This window comes from Rhineura floridana, chromosome 2, assembly GCF_030035675.1.
Source record: "Rhineura floridana isolate rRhiFlo1 chromosome 2, rRhiFlo1.hap2, whole genome shotgun sequence".
Taxonomy (NCBI): Eukaryota; Metazoa; Chordata; class Lepidosauria; order Squamata; family Rhineuridae; genus Rhineura; species Rhineura floridana.
In genome coordinates this window covers 230,580,165-230,599,786 of record NC_084481.1, presented here as the reverse complement: position 1 = coordinate 230,599,786, position 19,622 = coordinate 230,580,165, and the positions used below count along the sequence as shown (strand labels likewise).

Here is a 19,622-nt window from a genome sequence, read left to right as displayed (position 1 = left end):
TATGCCTTGATAAGTTACTGTGGATGCCAGACCAAAATGGCTGGCATGAGCAGCAAAAAAGAGGTGCTGGCACTCCATATTGGTAGGACCTGTCACAAAAAAGCCCAGCTAATAGTATATTATGCAATGTATTACTTGGAATAGTTTGGGGGGCGGTCAGTATGCTGGCTGCTTGTGCAGTACGGAAAAAAGTTTAGAATAAACCCTGGTGCAGATCAGGGGTTAGGATCACTCTGCCTGGGTGCAGCAGTGCATCTAGCGCAATGCATTGGTTAGGAGTGTTGGGAAAGGGCTGGGGAAACCTGGGTTCAGATGCCAACTCAGCCATGAAACTCTGTCTCTCACCGGTGACCTTGGGCTAGACGCTACCTCTCAACCTAGCCTCCCTCAGAGGGTTGTTGTGAAGATAAATTTGGGGGGGGTATTTGTATGACCTTGGGCTAGACGCTACCTCTCAACCTAGCCCACCTCAGAGGATTGTTGTGAGGATAAATTTGGGGGTGGTGGTATTTGTATGAGCCATGCATACTACTCTGAGCTCCTTGGAGGAAAGGTGGGATTTTTAAAAAAAGGAATGAGATAAAATTGCTCATTTGCTACTTTTAATTTCTTTTCTTCCTAAAATGTGAGCCTGTAAATGTAATAGTAAAGTGTTCGCGCATTTGATGTCGCCTCCCCCGATAAGGGTCCGGCAGGCTGCAAACGCGCTGAAATTTGCTCTGTGCTCATCACTTCTTCTCCGTCTCCGGTGAAATATTGTTTTGCCCGCCGTGTTAATTTCCGGGGCTTCCCTCTCGCCCTGCGATGTTGAACCAAGCGGCGAAGAGCGCCGATGCGCCCTTCGAACGCCAGACCTTGGAGAGCAGAGGAGCGCTTCGGATTCGAGGGGGACGCAGACGACCTAACCCTCTCACAAGCTTTCCTGGCACGAAGCGCCGGCCAAATTGCCTCGCCTCGTTCCCTGGCTGCGGGCGCCGACAGATAATACGCCTCATTTGCGGGCGCTCGGAGGGGGATCGTCTGATGCCAACAGGGTGCTCGGGTTCAAAACCAGCTCGCGCTGGCTTAGAAGTTGAAGGAAGGGTTTTACGGTGGAGTGCTGTTGGGTTTTTTATTTTATTTAAAAAAATTTTTTTGCAAAATTGTTTCCTGAGGTTGCTGGACATGCCCAACAATTGGTGAAAGTGTTGGCTCTGAGGTCCAGCGTCGTCTGAATGTGTTGCAAATGGTTTCCCGGGGAAACAGCCGCTCAGCCTTCCTCGCTGCCTGCAGAGTCTTCCCAGCGGCGTCTCTAGACCCGGCAGAGAGGTACCTGGTGGCGCTGGACAGGGCGAGGGGCAACCTCCTCCCAAAAATGTGGAGGCACAAGGCGGAGAAGAGAACGTGACAGCTCCCCGAGCGAACAATTCCACAGAATGAAGAAGCATTCTGCGAGAGTGGCACCGTTAGATCCTCTCTGTATTGCCACATTAAATTCACCTAGAGCAGACGGTAAATGCAATTTTTTTCTCTTTCCCTCCTGCATATCTTGCCTAAGGAAAGAAATCACCTCCCAATCTCTTCTCTTTCCTCCCCAAGCCCAAACCAGGCATTTTGTTTGTTTGTTTATTGCAGACAAGGCCGTTTGTAAAAGGGCTGGCACATTTCTAGAAGTCTTTATTTCTTAGTTTGACTTTGCAATCCCCCCAAATGTCTGGCTTTTCCAGTGGATTAAGATACGTTTCTGGCAAGGGAAGGTGGGGTGGTCAGAGGGAGAGACTGAACGGGGGGCGGGGGGAGAAAGTTGTTGGTCTTTCATGTTTAGTTTGTGAAGTGCTCCTAAACCATCTCTCTCTGATTGCCTCTGTCTTGCAATACCGTTCCAGTAGGAAATCTTTTAATTTTTTTCTCCGTTTGAAATATTTTATTATGTTGTGGCATGCTTTCAGGATTGGCTACTTATCCTGAATTTAAAATAGCAGAAAGTGGGGGTGGGTGGGTGAGAGATATAGAAAGGACGATAAAGAGGGTGTTTTCTCAAATAGCATGTACATAAAGGACTTTAATGCAGTTTTGAATGTGAAGGCAGACACACACTTTACATTCCGTCTGCCTTTCAACCATCACACACTTTGGGTACCTGTTCACAGGTGTGCCCCCCTATCGGTGTAGGGATGGAGGAGGAATCCAGAGAACTCAGATTCCAAAGCGGACTCACCTGATTTGATATGGGTGGATCATGACCCAGATCAGCTCAGGAATCCACCTTAGAATCCTCGGCCCTGTGGATCCCATTGCGAGGCAGCTCAAGGCTTCCAGAGCTGCCTCTGCCCATTGAAACAAGAGAGAAAAGTTTCCCTTTTGCAAAACTCCAGGAGAAGTTATCCAGGCCCATGATCTGGAACTAGAGCACAGGTCTTCTTACCACCGTGCGCTTTGGACGGAATAGACAAGCCCTGGGGAGCCACAGGATTTGATAACGTTCCGTCATTCTCAGATGGAATTGGACAGGAAAGAAACATGGCTGCCCCCATCTAAAAACTTCCCTGATTTGAGAAGCAGAAGAAGTTCTTCTGTGTGCTGGCCAGAGGGTTGAGCACCCTTTACAGTGAGGAAAAGCTATACTTGTGAGTGGGAGTCAACTGAAGCTGTGGTGGCAGCGGTGGGGTGGTCATGGGTAACCAAAGCACATCTGCATTCATGGATGAGTCCAGTGATGCCTATAGGATCCAGGGCTGGTGTTGCCAGCTGGTTCCAGGAGCAATTTGCTGGGAAGTCCCAAGTGTAAGGCTCTGCGGTGGATTCACACAAACACCCCACAAGACAGAGAATCCATAGCAACATTGACCATTGGCTCAGTTCAAAATGGAGACATCTGGAGCTGGAGAGGCAAGCAGGTCAAGAGACGTGCTGGAGACACCTGGGAGCAGATGGGCAAAGCTGGCTGTCAGTCAAGCAAAGGCACAGATGTAAATCTGACTGGCATGCTCAAGCCCAGTAGAAGAATCTGCTACCCTTTTCTCTTTTAATTGATAAATGGGAGTGGTTTGCCAGGAAAGATGCCATTGTGTAGGTAGGCCAAGAGGTGCTCATTTCAAGCCAGGATCAAAGTTGTTGTTATATGCCTTCAAGTCGATTACAACTTATGGCGACCCTATGAGTCTCTTGTATATATTCATAGGGTTTTCGTGGTAAGAGGTATTCAGAGGTGGTTTATCATTCCCTTCCTCTACTCCTACAGCACCCAGAATTCCCAGGCGGTCTCCCACCCAAGTACTAACCAGTCCTGACCCTGCTTAGCTTCTGGGATCAGACGAGTTCGGGTGTGTTCAGGGTCAAAGACAGATTTGCAATCTGGTGGTGGTGGTGGGTTTTGGAGGGGATAAGCACAAACCATTATTTGCTGGTTTACATGGAACAGCAAACAATGGTTTGACAAAAGACAAGGGAGCAACTAATTACTCTCTTACAAGCAGGAGGGGAGAGTGTGCAAGTCCAGGGTTTCTCCTAGTGCTCTTGGGCTGCCACATTTTAGTCTGGCATGAAGTCCAAACTGAAAAATTGCTCTGTTCCCTTCATGACCTGGGAGTGACATACCTCAGAGACCATATCTCCTTTTATGTCCCCTCCCACGTCACTGTTTAAGAAGTTTGAGGATAGCCTTGTCAAGAAGCAGACTGGGCCCCTGGCTAACAGATGCTCCCCTGGATGAGGTTTGCCTGGGCACATCCCTGAATGTCTTTTAGAAAAAGGTGCTCTTTGGGAAACCCTTTTGGTGACTGACGCTGACAGGTACAGCTAGATGCTGGTGGTTTTTAAAATTGCTTTCAACTCTTTTTTCAGGAATCCTGGGAGGATCAATATAAAAATATTGTGAGCCGTTTTGAGGTGTCAGGGGAAAGTGTCATAAATAAGTTACACATCTCAGCCCTTACAGCAGGTGTGGGGAACCTTTGGCCCTCCTGAATATGAATATGAGCCAATAGTGTGATGTGGCTGCAAAAAAGGCAAATGCTATTTTAGGCTACATTAACAGAAGTATAGTGAGGAAGGAGATTTCTGAATTATCGTATAAATGTCTGTTTCATTACTAATCATCAATTATTAATAGATTATTTTATTTGTGTGTGTTTGATTTAGAGCATAGGAAAAATCCAAAGCAGTGTTTTAGCATGGAAAATGCTTTAAGGAAGTATGCTTGATTAAGAATCGAAATTAGAAGCTGCTGATGTGTCAGTGTTGAAACTTACTTAATAGATATAAAATAGTGCAATTCAGCAGAAACAAATGAGAACTAGTAAAGAATGCTGAATAGTCTATGTACTTTTGATATTTTTAGTGTAAACATGAAGAAATAAAGAGGCAGACCCGACCATAGCCAGGAGGCGAGGCCCGAACATAGCCAAGGAGCTAGGCCTAAAAATGCAGTTTCATCAGTTATAGGGGATAAGGGGTTAGATTTGGCCCTGTCTGGTTTATGATGTCAAAATGGTTATAAAAAGCGGTGCTTTTCCTGTGACTGGCAGAGTTTGGTTTGGACCTCCTCTCCCATAAGTGCTTTTGGTTTATGTCTCAATACACTCTGTTCTCTGGAGCACCTCATTTTGTCTGGAAAGTTTTCCCTTCCACAATAGTTTCCAAACTGCATGAAGTATTGGTTCCCCTCCATTCGGCACTGGTTAGGCCTCATCTTGAGTACCGTGTCCAGTTCTGGACACTGCACTTTAAGAAGGATGCAGACAAATTGGAACGGGTTCAGAGGAGGGCAATGAGGATGATCAAGGGACTGGAAACAAAGCCTTATGAGGAAAGACTGAAAGGACTGGGTATGTTTAGCCCTGACAAGAGAAGATGGAGGAGAGATATGATAGCACTCTTCAAGTGCTTGAAAGGTTGCCACACAGAGGAAGGCTGAGATCTCTTCTCGATCGTCCCGGAGTGCAAGACACGGAATAATGGGCTCAAGTTGCAGGAAGTCAGATTTTGGCTGGACATCAGGAAAAACTTCCTAACTGTTAGAGCCATATGACAATGGAACCACTTGTCTAGGGCGGTGGTGGGCTCTTCAACACTGGAGGTGTTGCAGAGGCAGCTGGACAGCCATCTGTTGGGTATGCTTTAATTTGGATTCCTGCACTGAGCAGGGGATTGGACTCGATGGCCCCTCCCAACTCTACTACTCTACGATTCTATTCTATGAATCCTGATATTGCTGAACTACAACTCCTGTCATTCCTGGCCATTGGCCATGCTTGCTGGGGAGGTTGGGAGTTGCAGTTCAGTGACACCTAGAGGGCCAGAGATTCCCCACCCTGCTTTACAGTGTATCCCAGGGACAATTTCTCATATGCTTTGTGCATTATTTAGCGTGAAATGCAGGAAGAGGTAGGTGGCTGCAAAAAATTGTTGGATGTAACAACCCTTTGCCATTCCCTCCCCCTTTGAACTGCGCTGCTTGTGCTGACCTCACTAATCTCCTGGAGTGGTGGTTGGACCAGCACAGGGTTGAGGAACCTTTTTCAACTTGAGAGTCTCATTCCCTAGCACAGGGGTTCTCAACCTTTCCCCCCATGGATTAGTTGAAAATTGCTGATGGTCTGGGCAGACCACTTAGGCCACATTCACACCATACATTTATTCCACTATGATTCCACTTTAAACAGTCATGGCTTCCCCCAAAGAATCTTGGGAACTGTAGTTTGTGAAGGGTGCTGAGAGTTGTTAAGAAACCCCTATTCCACTCACAAACCTACAATTCCCTGAATGGTTTAACAGTCAGTCCCTCTTCCCAGGGAACTCTGGGGGTAGAGACACACTTATTGTTCTGCCAGTTCCAGTGCGTCTCCCCATCTCTTTTCTGAAAACGGGGGAACACCACGCTAGTTAAAGCTCACCCCTTTTTCCTGTTGGCAGATCGACCCATTGCCCCTCCAGGTGTGGCCAATGGAAATGCTTTGCTGTAGGCATCTAGTGTGCTCACAGCCTGGCAATTCTTCTTTCCTGTTTGGATGCAAAAAGAGATTCACATTGTCTCTAGATGTGGACAACAGAGATTTGTTTGTTTGTTTGTTTAAGTTGAATCCAAATCTGGCCCTCCAAACCTATGCAAGGATGAGAGAGCGAAGCACCATTTTTATATCCAAAGAGAGCTCCTCGCAACCTTGCCATCTAAATCCCAGTCAAGTGCAACAGCATCTTCTGTTACAAATCAGGCTTTTTAACCAATATAGCAATAGGTTGATTCTCAAAGCAGGTTTGCTCCATTGGTGCGTGAGGGCCGGAAAGAGAGGATGAATGGCAGCCCAGGCATGTCTTGACAGTGATGGAATGTTTCAGCCAAAGAGGCAAGACCAAAGGGGACCCATGAAACTGGGAGCGATGCTTCTTTAGCAAACATCTTTAAAGCATCATATACAGTATTTGGTTTTGGAACTGTTTTTTTTTAAGGGCAACTAGTGCAGAGTGGAAGGGCTACAAGTCAGCAACAGAACACATGCAGTGCATGCAGAAGGTCCCAGATTCATTTCCCAGCATCCCTAGTTAAAAGGGTTGGGAAAGGCCTCTGCCTGAGATTTTGGAGAACCACTGTAAGTCAGAGGAAGCAACACTGAGCTAGATGGATCACTGTTCTGACTCAGTATAAGCCAGGACCCTATATTATCCACAGAGAGCCAGCGTGGTGTAGTGGGTAGAGTGTTGGACTACGACCTGGGAGACCAGGGTTCAAATCCCCACACAGCCACAAAGCTCACTGGGTGACCTTGGGCCAGTCCCTGCCTCTCACCCTCAGAGGGAGGCAATGGTAAACCACCTCTGAATACCGCTTACCGTGAAAACCCTATTCATAGGGTCGCCATAAGTTGGGATCGACTTGAAGGCAGTCCATTTTCATATTATCCATAGGAGTTAATTACACTTGTAACAGCACACACACACACACACACACACACACACACACACACACACAGAGTTATGAAGTGTGCAGTTTGCATGCAACACAAAGAAAGAGGAAAAGATCCCAAAATGCTGAGAAAGATGTATTACTTGGGAAAGCCCAACGCGTTTCGGCCTCTAGTATATTGGGCCTTTATCGGGGCTATAAAAAAGATTATACACTACATTAATACATATAAATGGAGAATTATAAATCACAACACAAACATAAAATACAGCATTAAAACACAAGTGCTTACATCACTGACCTTTGGAAAATATTTTGTAATATTTTGCAATATAAAATATTGTATGAGCTCCTGCTGGAGGAAGGGCAGTGTTAGGTCCAAACCCAACACGCAAGTCGCCCTGTCAACCCCAACTCGCTTATTACACCCGGGAAGAGTGCGGAGTTGAGTGCAAATGAACCCACAGAGATCAAGTAACACGAGACAAAAACCTTTGCAAAGGGGACCCAATACTTACAAGCCAAAGCAGGCCAGCATGGGAACCTCGTTTATTGGTGTTCAAGGGTTTATATAGGCTTACCCCGAAGTTTACAATATCGGGTTCACGTCATAAAATACAAAAGAAGCAATTGCTAACTGTCATAGCTTTGGGGCATATGTAAGGAGGTAAAGGGGTACAGGGGGAAGGACAAAGTGGAAACATCAAGACTATCTCTTAGACTCTATGTCTGCATATTTCGCATGTCCTTGAGATAAGCGCTATGCAGGAGCAGACAAAGGCAACTATTGAGGGGAGGCCCAGCTGCAACCGGGCGCCCCCTAAACTGGAGACAGACATGATATTACTTTGCTTACATATCAAAGGAGTTTTACAAGTCAAGGTTTGTGGGACATTGGAACAGCGTTTGACATTCCTATGCAAGGCACATTAGTAACAATAAGCAAGGTTATAAGCATAAATGTGATACAGAAATGCATAGTACGGACGTGTCCAGCTTAAACCGGCTTTTATTATGCGAGCCACTGGAATGTAGGTAAGGGTCAGGTCACCAGGAAATAAACCGACATTTTATATCAAAAGTCAAATAAAGGCCACTTTGGTTCTATTTCCCATAAAGCCCAAGCTGGTTTAGATAGGACAAGTGAACTATAGTTTTACAAGCACTGGGGATTTCAATTTAACCCCAACAGTCCCCCCTTTCAGCCCTGAGAGACTAACTAGTCTCTCAGGTAGCTGTATTACCTTGCTTGGGTTGCCAAATCGGTCTCAAAGCCATTTCCATGTAAGTTGGTTGCGGTTTTCGGAAAAATGACAGTGTGAGCTTGTTTATACAGACTGAGGCCAATTGCATCAAATTTGGAATAGCAGATTGAGGCTTTCGGGAAAATGAAGAAATCAGCCTATGCAGGCAGGCGGAAGCAAGCTGGATTAAATTTGGGATGCATTGTATACAGCAACAAACAGCTATTAATAATACTATAACTATTACAACATAAAACACAATCTTGCGTCAGTCTGCTCAACTTCCTTTTCAGTACATCGACCAAGGAACTGTCAAGTATGACTGGACCTTTTGATACTACTAGAATGGCCCGTTTGCTTGGTTTTGGTCCCTAAAACTAAACTCAGAGACCTATAGACATTAACTGAATAACATTAGAAATACATCGCAAGTAACAACATCCAGTAATAATAATAATAAAAAACTATTACTATAATCACATAAAACAATATCTTCTGCCAGCTAGACCAAAATTCACAGAGCCACCAAGGGCCAGCAGGCATTTGGCGACCCGTTAAGCCCCATAGGAAAAGAACAAGTCAGTGACCAAAGGAAAATCAAATGCAACAAATGCTACCATCTCAACAGTAATATTACCTTACCCACTGTTTTATGTCCCATTCTTCAAAGTCCAATTGCCATTTTCAAGTGGGTATATCACATGTATTGGTCACACAGACCTCACCTCTTACTAAACCGCTTATCACCCAGCCCTCCTCTACCTCCTTTAAGCTGTAGCAGGAAGTAAAGGAGACTGTACTCCTTAAATAACAAAGGGAACTCCCACTTATCCATGTGGTGAAGTGTGTGTTCCTTGTTTTGGTTGTCCCTGTCTCCTGTAAAGTCCAGGCCAGTGGGGGGGGTCTCAATATAAGAAGACCCCCTATGTCTGTATATATTTTCCGATATGTGTGCTTCTAGTCAAGAAAAAAGGAAAACTAATGCTATTTCTAACGAGCAATGGGATTCCCTGTGGATGGGGGTGTATCCGCCAAGGATTAAGATAACATTTATGCGACAGCGTTTAACTCTGCCCTTGTTTTTCTATGCACAAAACCTCTGGAACGCATTACCAGCCGTGGGGGTATGTGTGAGTTGGGGTGGAAGTTATAGCTCTTGGCTTTTGCACCTCCTAGATTCCACTTGAACCAAAACGGGGTTAGCCAAGCCGTACCACTCCCTCCTTTTATGTGAAAGGCAGATGTACACAGATGACCTTTCACATATTAGCAAGCACCGTTCTGCCCCCTGGCTCCAATACTGACTTCCAGGGTGTGACTGTGCCATATGAGATGGATACACATTAGAAGGGCTAATTAGACAAAGATCAGAATTCAAATCACCACAATGGGGTGCATTATAAGGGTTAAACCTTCTTTGGCATCCTTATCCCAGCCAACAGGGAATTCCAAATACATCCATGTTACTATATCTGTGAGTGCTTATCTATAATGTAAATGACTGTATGGCAATCATGTGCTATCTAGAGTGTACTTGTTCCCCCATTTGTTTAACTGCTTCTAATTGTTTCTGTACATAGGATGAGAAAGTAGTGTCTGAAGATCAGCTAGGTCATAACCTAATGTGATGGGTTTGAGGTGTTGAAACAAATCTGGATTAACTAATATTCTCTGGATGATCCATACAGGGACTTTAAATGGAAAATCACATCCTACCATTTCCTTAATACCACAAAGGCATCTATTGAAATGTTAGCATAGGTTGTGTATAGTACTTATCAATAACATCATAATCACAAAATGTTCTAAGGCACATGCACCCATGTCCAGAATATACAATAGTTGAACTTAATTCATTTCTTAGCATGAAAAAGCCATAAGATACATTAATCATTTTGAGAGAAAAGCAATCTTGATGGAATTCCAAACTATCATCTTCCTAGATTCTTATGGTGTTGACATCCATTCACATTAATTGTTACCTATTCCTAGCCATTGTAATGACAGAGTGAGAAAATAAACAAATGGGTCAAAACTTCACATTGATGAACCTCACATCTGAAGTAGCCAAATTCAGTAAACCCCTATTACAGAATCACTCAGAAGGATTTGAAAAGTAAAAACATCTAAAGAACAAAACAGCCATAACATATAAATTATGAAGGGAAAACAATAACAACAACACATTCTTAAAGGACAATGCATAAACAGTTACATTCAATATTACAATGGAAATATTACAAAGAAAACAAGTAAATAAAACAAATAAACACACTGTGGGATGGCTTGCACAAAGTTCATCCTGTTCCTGTTCATGTTCAGTTACAGCTTCCACTGAACATGTGTGTCTTTTGCTGGGCAGAGAAAGGACTGTATGAAAAGATTGCAAACTTGCACAAGGTGCCCGTTTCAGGTTGCTGGCCAAAATAGGCCCAAAAATAGTTCTGTGGTTAGGTAGAATGAAGCAGGCCTCTATGCTGTTATTGCAGCAATACAGGAAAATAGCATGCCAGTTGCATATCGTGTTCTGGTCCTGGAGCACTTCAAAGATCGAGTCCAAAATGTCTCAAAATAAAAATCTTCTGTGATACACACGCAAAAGGAAAATGTTCCTTGGGGAGAAAACACTTCAGTACAGGAAGGAAAATATAAAAATAAAACATCCATGGCCACAGATGAGACTTCTGATCAAAGTGGACAAAACCAAAATATTGTTTTTGCAACAGACAGACAAAACACACAACAGTACAACATATTCTAAACTCCTGAGTTTCCCCATCCTCTGGCTATGTAGAGCCTTGCTCATGAAAAGTAGCCACGGAAAGCAGAGAAAAAGGATTTATACCTCTTGCTATGAATGCAAAACAAAGAGATGTTAGTGGCACAAATAGATTAAGTTCTGTTCCAAATCAGCAGGGTGTTCCAATGGTGCTCATCCTGTATGTAGAGCAGTTGCTCTAAGTGCCTGTCAAGGAATAAATGCACTAACATGCGTTATAATTGTGAACATCATTTTAAAAGAAAAAAGTTCATTAGTAATAGTGTGATTTATATGCACAAGGTATGACAATGAGGAAAGCATTTTCCTGTTGAAAGTCCTGGTCCATCTTCAGTCAAAGAGCAACTGGGGATGAGTTTCTGTTTTGGAAGCAAAGTAATATTGATTCCCAATGTGAATTCTAATATGAGGTAGACAATTACTGTGGCTGGAAACTCTGCATTTTGGTCCCCTTTTGCTAATGAATTTACCTAGTCACAAGAGGGCATCACATTAGGTTTAAACAGCAAGGTGGCCTCAGTTTTGCCTATCTAGGAAATGGGCAAATCATACATTTCACAGACAAATTTAAAACAATTACCTGGGATCGAGTACCTCAAGAAGAGGTTTTATTTTCCTTATGGAAGAAAGAACCTTCAAGAAGTTTTGTTGTTGACTTCCAAATATATATATATATATATATATATATATTTTACTCAAGTTCAAAAGTTTAAACAGGTATAGGTTCTAATCCACAATCTAGCAACAATGATGAAGAAGAGAGAAAAAAAACCCCACATAAAACATTTTGTTGTTTCCTGTCATTTTTCCCTTTTCCTGTCATTTTTCCCTTTTCTTATTACCATCAATAACTATTTCTCAAACTATTCTTCCTCTACCATCAAAATAACTTATTTCCTAGAATCCTTCATTTTACTTACAACCTTTCTAATTCACGGGTATCTCTTCCCTGTCAAAGTGTATGGGGGGAGGAAAACATTTCTACCCACAAGGCACTACATACAAATTTAGTTGGCACTTACAATTGCCTCCCTTTATATACAGGTAAATGGGTAGAGTAGTTTCAAAAGTAATTTTGTTATTTTTGCCCCTTGGCCACTGACAGAAAAACTAACTGTGCCAGGCTTTTATCTACAAGCAACAGCCAAAGGTTCAGGTCTAATCTAAACAAAAGGAACTCTAGTATCTTCACCTGATTTCAAGATGTATGCTTAATACGTTTGTGCTAGATCTAGAGAACAAGGGGGGGGAAGCCAATCTCTTTCCCTTTTCTGTAATTCTGGCTCAACATGCAGTAACAAAACAAACAAACAAACAAAAAAAAACAGAACCACGTCAAAAGAAACGTAACATTTACAAGATAAGAAATAACTGACAAATAATGAAAAGCAAAACTTATTCTAGACAAATATCCCCCCCTCTGTGAACATCTGCTATTGGGATTAATGTCAAACGGCAAGGGCTGAAATAAGAAATTATATTTAATAAGTTACAATCACATAACAGACAGCACAATAATTAGGAAAACACAGCCAATCCGTCTTTATATAAAACACAGTAAACCATAGGGATCACGTTAGACTTAAAGCATAAAACTGCTGCAGAGAAAACAATCATCCCACTGTTTAAACAGACTGGAGAAAACAATTTTAAGAAGCTTGAAAAGGAAGGGAGCTCCAAAGAAATAAAACGTTCCTCAATGGCAAGGACTGAGATAAGGAAGATATAAAACATTATATCAGGAAGGAAGATGCACACAAGTAATCTGTAGCAAGCAAGACAGACAAACACAAAAAAACCCTTAATAATCTAAATTCATATCAAATAAGGAGGAAGGGAAGAAGGAGTTAACCCAGTACAGGAACAAAAGAAAAAGAAACCCCGACATTCTAAAAGGAATCGCTTAGTTCAAATCCTATACTTTCTATAAAAAAAAATGCTAAGAACTACTAAGAGAACAGGTGGGCAGCGCAGCTGATCCAAGCAGTTAAAAGAGGAAAAGGTAAAATCAGCATGATTTATGAACGACAGTAATGGAAGGAAAGTTCCCTTGAAAGCAAACCCACAGAAAAACTTTCATACATACACTCAAAAAAAGCTATACGCATACAACCTCTCACTTGGGTACCCAACTCATACACATTTCTTTTATGCAAATCCTTCCTATTACCATTCTTACGTTCTTACTTCCCGGGAAAACACAAGCCTTACACACCTAGGAGTCTGACCCGTCCCTGGGCGTCCAGGTACGGTTGGTCTCGCACAATCAATGGCGTTTCCTTAGTCAATAACCGTTTCTCTTTTTCTCCTTTTCGCAAGCACGTGACCGTTCCCCCCTGAGGGCCCCTCTCCTGGATCCTTCTCTTCCATCTCAGCACTTGAATCGGAAGAGACTTGTTTCCGCGCTGGCCGAGGAGCCCCGCCTTTGGGGCTGGAAGGCGGTGCTGGCGCGGAAAGCATAATAGAACGACTTAAAATCATTCTTCTATCTGAGTCATCCTCAGAAAAATAACTTGGAGGGGGGGCCTCACCGGTCAAAGATCTGTCTTTCAGCATTGTAAAAACCCTGCAATCTCTGCACTCCCATCTGCCATAGGAGCCAGAAATGCAATTAATCTGAATGTTTTACCTCAATCCGCTCCCCTACTCCTCTTAAAGGAACGGGTTTAAAGGAGCCACTCTTTGGCTACCGTTCACCCGGTGCCAATACTGCAGTTACCCGCGGTCTCGCTACCGCACAGAGCTCAATCATCTTTCTCTTTTTCAGGCCTCTCTTACGCACAGGCAAGTCCTCCTCTTGCCACAGCATACACATTATTCCCAAAGGGCTGTCCTTTACCGGCACACTCCCTTTATTTCCCATGACGTCTGATAGCGGGTTTTCCTCAACTGTGCTTTATCCCCAAAATGTCAAAGCCGCCCGCTTTTATTGATAACCGAGAAAATTCTCTCGTGGCGCCTGTTATCAAATTAAGGGGTGCAATGGCAAAAAGGGGGTCCGCACAAGGGATCCCGGATGAGCCCCCAATTGTTAGGTCCAAACCCAACACGCAAGTCGCCCTGTCAACCCCAACTCGCTTATTACACCCGGGAAGAGTGCGGAGTTGAGTGCAAATGAACCCACTATCAGAGATCAAGTAACACGAGACAAAAACCTTTGCAAAGGGGACCCAATACTTACAAGCCGAAGCAGGCCAGCATGGGAACCTCGTTTATTGGTGTTCAAGGGTTTATATAGGCTTACCCCGAAGTTTACAATATCGGGTTCACGTCATAAAATACAAAAGAAGCAATTGCTAACTGTCATAGCTTTGGGGCATATGTAAGCAGGTAAAGGGGTACGGGGGAAGGACAAAGTGGAAACATCAAGACTATCTCTTAGACTCTATGTCTGCATATTTCGCATGTCCTTGAGATAAGCACTATGCAGGAGCAGACAAAGGCAACTATTGAGGGGAGGCCCAGCTGCAACCGGGCGCCCCCTAAACTGGAGACAGACATGATATTACTTTGCTTACATATCAAAGGAGTTTTACAAGTCAAGGTTTGTGGGACATTGGAACAGTGTTTGACATTCCTATGCAAGGCACATTAGTAACAATAAGCAAGGTTATAAGCATAAATGTGATACAGAAATGCATAGTAGGGACGTGTCCAGCTTAAACCGGCTTTTATTATGCGAGCCACTGGAATGTAGGTAAGGGTCAGGTCACCAGGAAATAAACCGACATTTTATATCAAAAGTCAAATAAAGGCCACTTTGGTTCTATTTCCCATAAAGCCCAAGCTGGTTTAGATAGGACAAGTGAACTATAGTTTTACAAGCACTGGGGATTTCAATTTAACCCCAACAGCAGGATATAAATAAAATGATAAATAAAATAAATACTTACATAAAATAGTCTGTAGAGATCTCTAATAGCTAGAAGATGCCCTGTTCCCTTCACAGAGCTTCAGTCAGAATGGCTGACTGTTAAACTGGAGCTCTGTCGGGAATAGGAGTCTCCTCTCAGCACCCTTCACAAACTACACTTCCCAGGATTCTTTGGGGGAAGCCATGACTGTCTAAAGTGAAATAAAGGCCTGGCCTGAATGTGGCCCCCTGATTAGCCAAGCCCAGCAGCTGGGAGTCTGGCTTTTAGAACTCTGACAGTTGGTTCTTAGCATGCCCGGGCTCATCATTGACATCAATGCTAAATTTCTTAAATTAATTAAAAATCGGCCAGACATTTCTTTAACTTTTAAACTGCAGAAGATGAAGGTCAGTGTGTATGGGGCAAGGTTAGTAATAGGATTACAGGTACTCTGTGAACATGGCTGATTTTTAATGAATTTCAACAAATTATGAGAAAGAAAAAAGTCCAAAAGAGGTCTGGTTTCTCTCTCTCTCTTTTTACACTTTCTCTAAATTCTCTCTGACTGTTTTGTGTATCACCCTGAAAATTTAGAGGGTTGTTAAACAAGCATTTCTAAGTTCAGGACTATACATTTTGTAAGGTTTTGTTTTGAAATGAGCATAGGGGAAGCATCAGCATGGCATGGGGAGTATTTTCAATTTAACATTGCAGAATGTGAAAAATCCGTACTGGCTATAGTATACAGCCACTCCTGTGGCTGTAGAATAACAATGGTTAAATTTATTTGTTACCCGCCCTTCACCAGCAGATCCCAGGGTGGGTTACAACAATTTAGAATTTAATATTAAAAACAGTTAAAACAAATTAAAGTCACAGGAATAGGGTGAGTCTTGAAAACACGTATCTCATGTGTCAAAGGCCAGGGTAAAGAGGTGCATCTTCAGTATACGGCAAACGCTATATAATAAAGGTGCCGGACATACCTCTGTGGGGAGGCAATGCCACAACCTAGGAGCCTCCACAGAAATTGTCCTCTCCCGGGCCATCCCTCTGAGCATCTGAGGGCAGCAGAGAGGACCCATTCTGCCGATCTTAAGACCAGAGCAGGTCTGTAGGAAAGGAGGTGGTCTTTCAGATACTTGGAAGAGTGGGAACCCAATGTAAGAGCTATTCTTAAAAACATTCCTGGATACACACGTGAAAACTAGGATGCAGTCAGGGAAAGGGGAGATTGGATGAGTGAAGGGAAGGAGATTTAGCTGAAGGGCGGAAGATGGCACCAGAAGGGGGAAGATGGGTGCTGATGAGAGCTGCTTGTTTGTTGGAAGAGGAAGAAGGGGGGTGGGGTAATGATTCTGTGGGGCTTTGGGAAAGCTTTTAGGACAAGAACTACAGGAGAGCAATTGGAAGAGTTTGGGGCAGTGGGCCAAGTCTGGGCAGCTCCTTGAATGTTTGGACTAAAGCCCGGAGTGGATTCCACTGTCCCACTGACATGGAGCCAGGGGTATGGCAAAGGGACGGAAGAGATCAGGTCTTCCCAAGTAGGAAGGGCCTGATGGGACTTGGCAATGGAAGACAGGGGAAGGGGAAACACACACACACACACAGAATGAATGTAGCCAGCTGAGGGGATTCATACAATCATAGAATGGTAAAGTTGGAAGGGGCCTATAAGGCCATCAAGTCCAACCCCCTGCGCAACGCAGGAATCCAAATCAAAGCATTCCCGACAGATGGCTGTCCAGCTGCCTCCTGAATGCCCAAGAGGAAAAGGGTTTTAATACCTCCCCTTGTTCTGCGAGGGTGGTTTTGATGATGGTGGATGGAGATTTCTTTAGCACAGGAATGAAAGACAGAAGTGTGTGTGTGGAGAGAGGGGGAAAGGGAAGGTAGGAGTTCCACAATAAATGTTCTTGTGAGGAAAAGTGAGGTCTGTTTGGTATCCAGAAGATTCCTAGCTGGCCAGGTGAAAAGCATCGCCCCTTCTGCTTGTGTTGGGATTGAAAATTAACACAAAAACAAAGATTGTAAATCCAGACTGTAAATGGGTGTTAAATGTTTTTAAATGGTGCCAGGCAGGAAGAGTTTACGTGAAATGTTTGCGAAATGGCTTCTAGAAATGCATCTTAGTCTGCTGTCCAGGTGAGTCAGGGAACAGCGATTAGCATACCTTTCCGCCTGGGCTGGCAAGAGCCTCAGGCCATGATTAGTAACTGTGAGAAGGAGGGAAAGGAGAGGGTGACATTTAGGGGGTCATGTTGTGGCTTAACATTTGTAGAAGGAGCCTGACGGCTTTTTGGTTATTTTAAATTTGCAAATGATAGAGTTGCAAATGACAAAGACTAACAGTGAATGGAGACAATGGATTTACTAGAGAAAAATCAACTCGTTTGAAATGTGGTGTTGGAGAAGAGCTTTGCGTATACTATGGACTGCAAAAAAGACAAATAATTGGGTGCTAGAACAAATTAAACCATAACTGTCACTAGAAGCTAAAATGATGAAACTGAGGTTATCATACTTTGGACACATAGTGAGAAGACATGATTCATTAGAAAAGATAATAATGCTGGGAAAAACAGAAGGGAGTAGAAAAAGAGGAAGGCCAAACAAGAGATGGATTGATTCCATAAAGGAAGCCACAGACCTGAACTTACAAGATCTGAACAGGGTGGTTCATGACAGATGCTCTTGGAGGTCGCTGATTCATAGGGTCGCCATAAGTCATAATCGACTTGGAGGCACATAACAACAACAACTTGCAGCTCAGTTGGTTTCAAACATTCACCTCTGGCTTCCTGTAATGTATTCTCTCTTGAGGCCTCTCCAGGCCAAAATTCTCTGTTTGAAGGGCTGGGTGGTCTGAGTCTGGTTTAAAGATAAAGAACCCTAAGAAGAGAGATCTGCAGGGGCCTTTGAAGTTGCCCGTCAACGACAGGCATACAGGACACCTTGTCACAGCTGTAGTGTATTTCTATGTAAAATGGCATGAATGGCTTCTAAGTGTGCATTTGTAAATATATATTAGCATAGGCAAATTGTATGCAGTTCTGATGCCTTTTGTTTGGTGATGTGGAAGTGGCCACTGTGTTCAACACATGGCTACTAGCCGTGATGGCTATGCTCTGCCTCCATAGCCGGAGGCAGTATGTTTCTGAATACCAGTTGCTGGAAACCACAAGAGGGGAGAATGCTGGTGTGCTCAGGTCTTGCTTGTGGGCTTCCCACTGGCATCTGGCTGGCCACTGTGTGAACAGGATGTTGGAGGACTAGGGCCGCCAGGCTCAGGGCCTGAGAATGATTCTGTATCTTTAAGAGAAGAGAAAATTCATCCAAGCACAGGTGTTCTTGCAAGACTGTAATGGGGAAAACCACAAGGTGGAATTCTCCCTCCCTCCTGCACAACTTTTAAAGATACAAAAGACCTCTTGGTTGCCGGGCCCAGCCTCCAAGAGGTCTTCTGTATCTTTAAAAGTTGTGCAGGGGGAAGGGAGAATCCCACCTTGTGGTTTTTCCCATTACAGTGTTGCAAAAAAACCTGCACTTGTCTGAATTTTCTCTTAAAGATACAGAATCATTCTCAGGCCCTGAGCCTGGCAACCCTATAGGAGATGGGTCTTGGCCTGATCCAGTAGGCTCTTCTTATGTTCTTATGTTGCTAGCAGCTTTGCAAACCGGTAAGGTGAGTGGCCTGGGAAAGTCCTTCTTGACATTTTTGAGCAGGGGTTGGACTCTATGGCCTTATAGGCCCCTTCCAACTCTACTGTTCTATGATTCTTCTAACCCATGTACCCATTTTGCTCACATGAAAATTTCATGCCCCCCTTCAAACCTGCCCCCCAATTATTTTATTTAGATTTTCAAAAGGACTGAAATATTGTGACTAGGGGTGGGGGAGAGATTCGATTCAGTTTGCAATCAAAGCTGAATCTATCAAATTTGCTCTTTCCGAAACAGTATGAGAACTGCAACACAGCCCTCCTTCAGTGTTGCTCTGCAGCTCTCCAAGCAACCAATGTTTACAAAAATGCATATAGCAGGGGAAAGGATGCAGAAAAAATGAATATATTTTTGACAGTAATACACAAAAATCTATTCTATTAGAGGAAATAGCTTGGGAAAACTTGTATATTAGTCAAAACTGCATACAAAAATGTATTTATTAGGAAAGATTTGCATTGATACGCTGAAAATTTTTCATGAGGTTTTTTTTTAAAAAAATACTGCAGAAATATTTGACTTTAAGATGGTAAAAAATGAGAAACAGAAATTTTGGGCTTAATATTAAAAACTAAAGTACTTTAGTTTTTAAATTTTAAGTTTCAAGAAGTCAGATTCAATTATCGTTAAGGCTGCGTGCTTGTCACAAGCTTTTGAATCCTGGGCACCACGGGGAGACAGAGCGCATCTTAGGTCACTTTTGCACTGTTTTGTTTTAATAGCCATAAGAGCCGGGGGAAAAAAAAACAGCTTCCAAAAGGTATGTGGATGAAAATGAAATAATGATGCTCAGAACCTGCTCTCCTGTTTGGGGGCAGACAGGGATATATTTCAACCAAAATGTTTCCAAAGTGGTTGAAATCATCTTTGACAACTGAATCAAACTTGTTGTTGTTATGTGCCTCCAAGTCGACTACGACTTATGGTGACCCTATGAATCAGCGACCTCCAAGAGCATCTGTCTTGAACCACCCTGTTCAGATCTTGTAAGTTCAGGTCTGTGGCTTCCTTTATGCAATCAATCCATCTCTTGTTTGGCCTTCCTCTTTTTCTATTTCCTTCTGTTTTTCCAAGCATTATTATCTAAAACCCCTGTTGGAGATGCTCTGGCAAGGACGGAATTAAAAGCATCCAAGATAATG

The 19,622-nt window shown here is 43.3% G+C and overlaps 1 protein-coding gene across 3 annotated transcripts in view; it reads left to right on the top strand.

Moving 5' to 3' along the window:
• Positions 1 to 1,240: 1,240 nt before the first annotated feature.
• Positions 1,241 to 19,622, top strand: part of SLC35F4 (solute carrier family 35 member F4) — a 59,849-nt gene continuing 41,467 nt past the window's right edge. The window contains exon 1 of one of the 3 annotated variants that reach the window (XM_061613307.1): positions 1,241 to 1,491. In XM_061613307.1, coding sequence (XP_061469291.1) covers positions 1,416 to 1,491 — 76 coding nt within the window. In that variant the 5' untranslated portion in view covers positions 1,241 to 1,415. The remainder of the gene's footprint in view (positions 1,492 to 19,622) is intronic. The other 2 variants (XM_061613308.1, XM_061613309.1) reach the window with 2 other exon arrangements.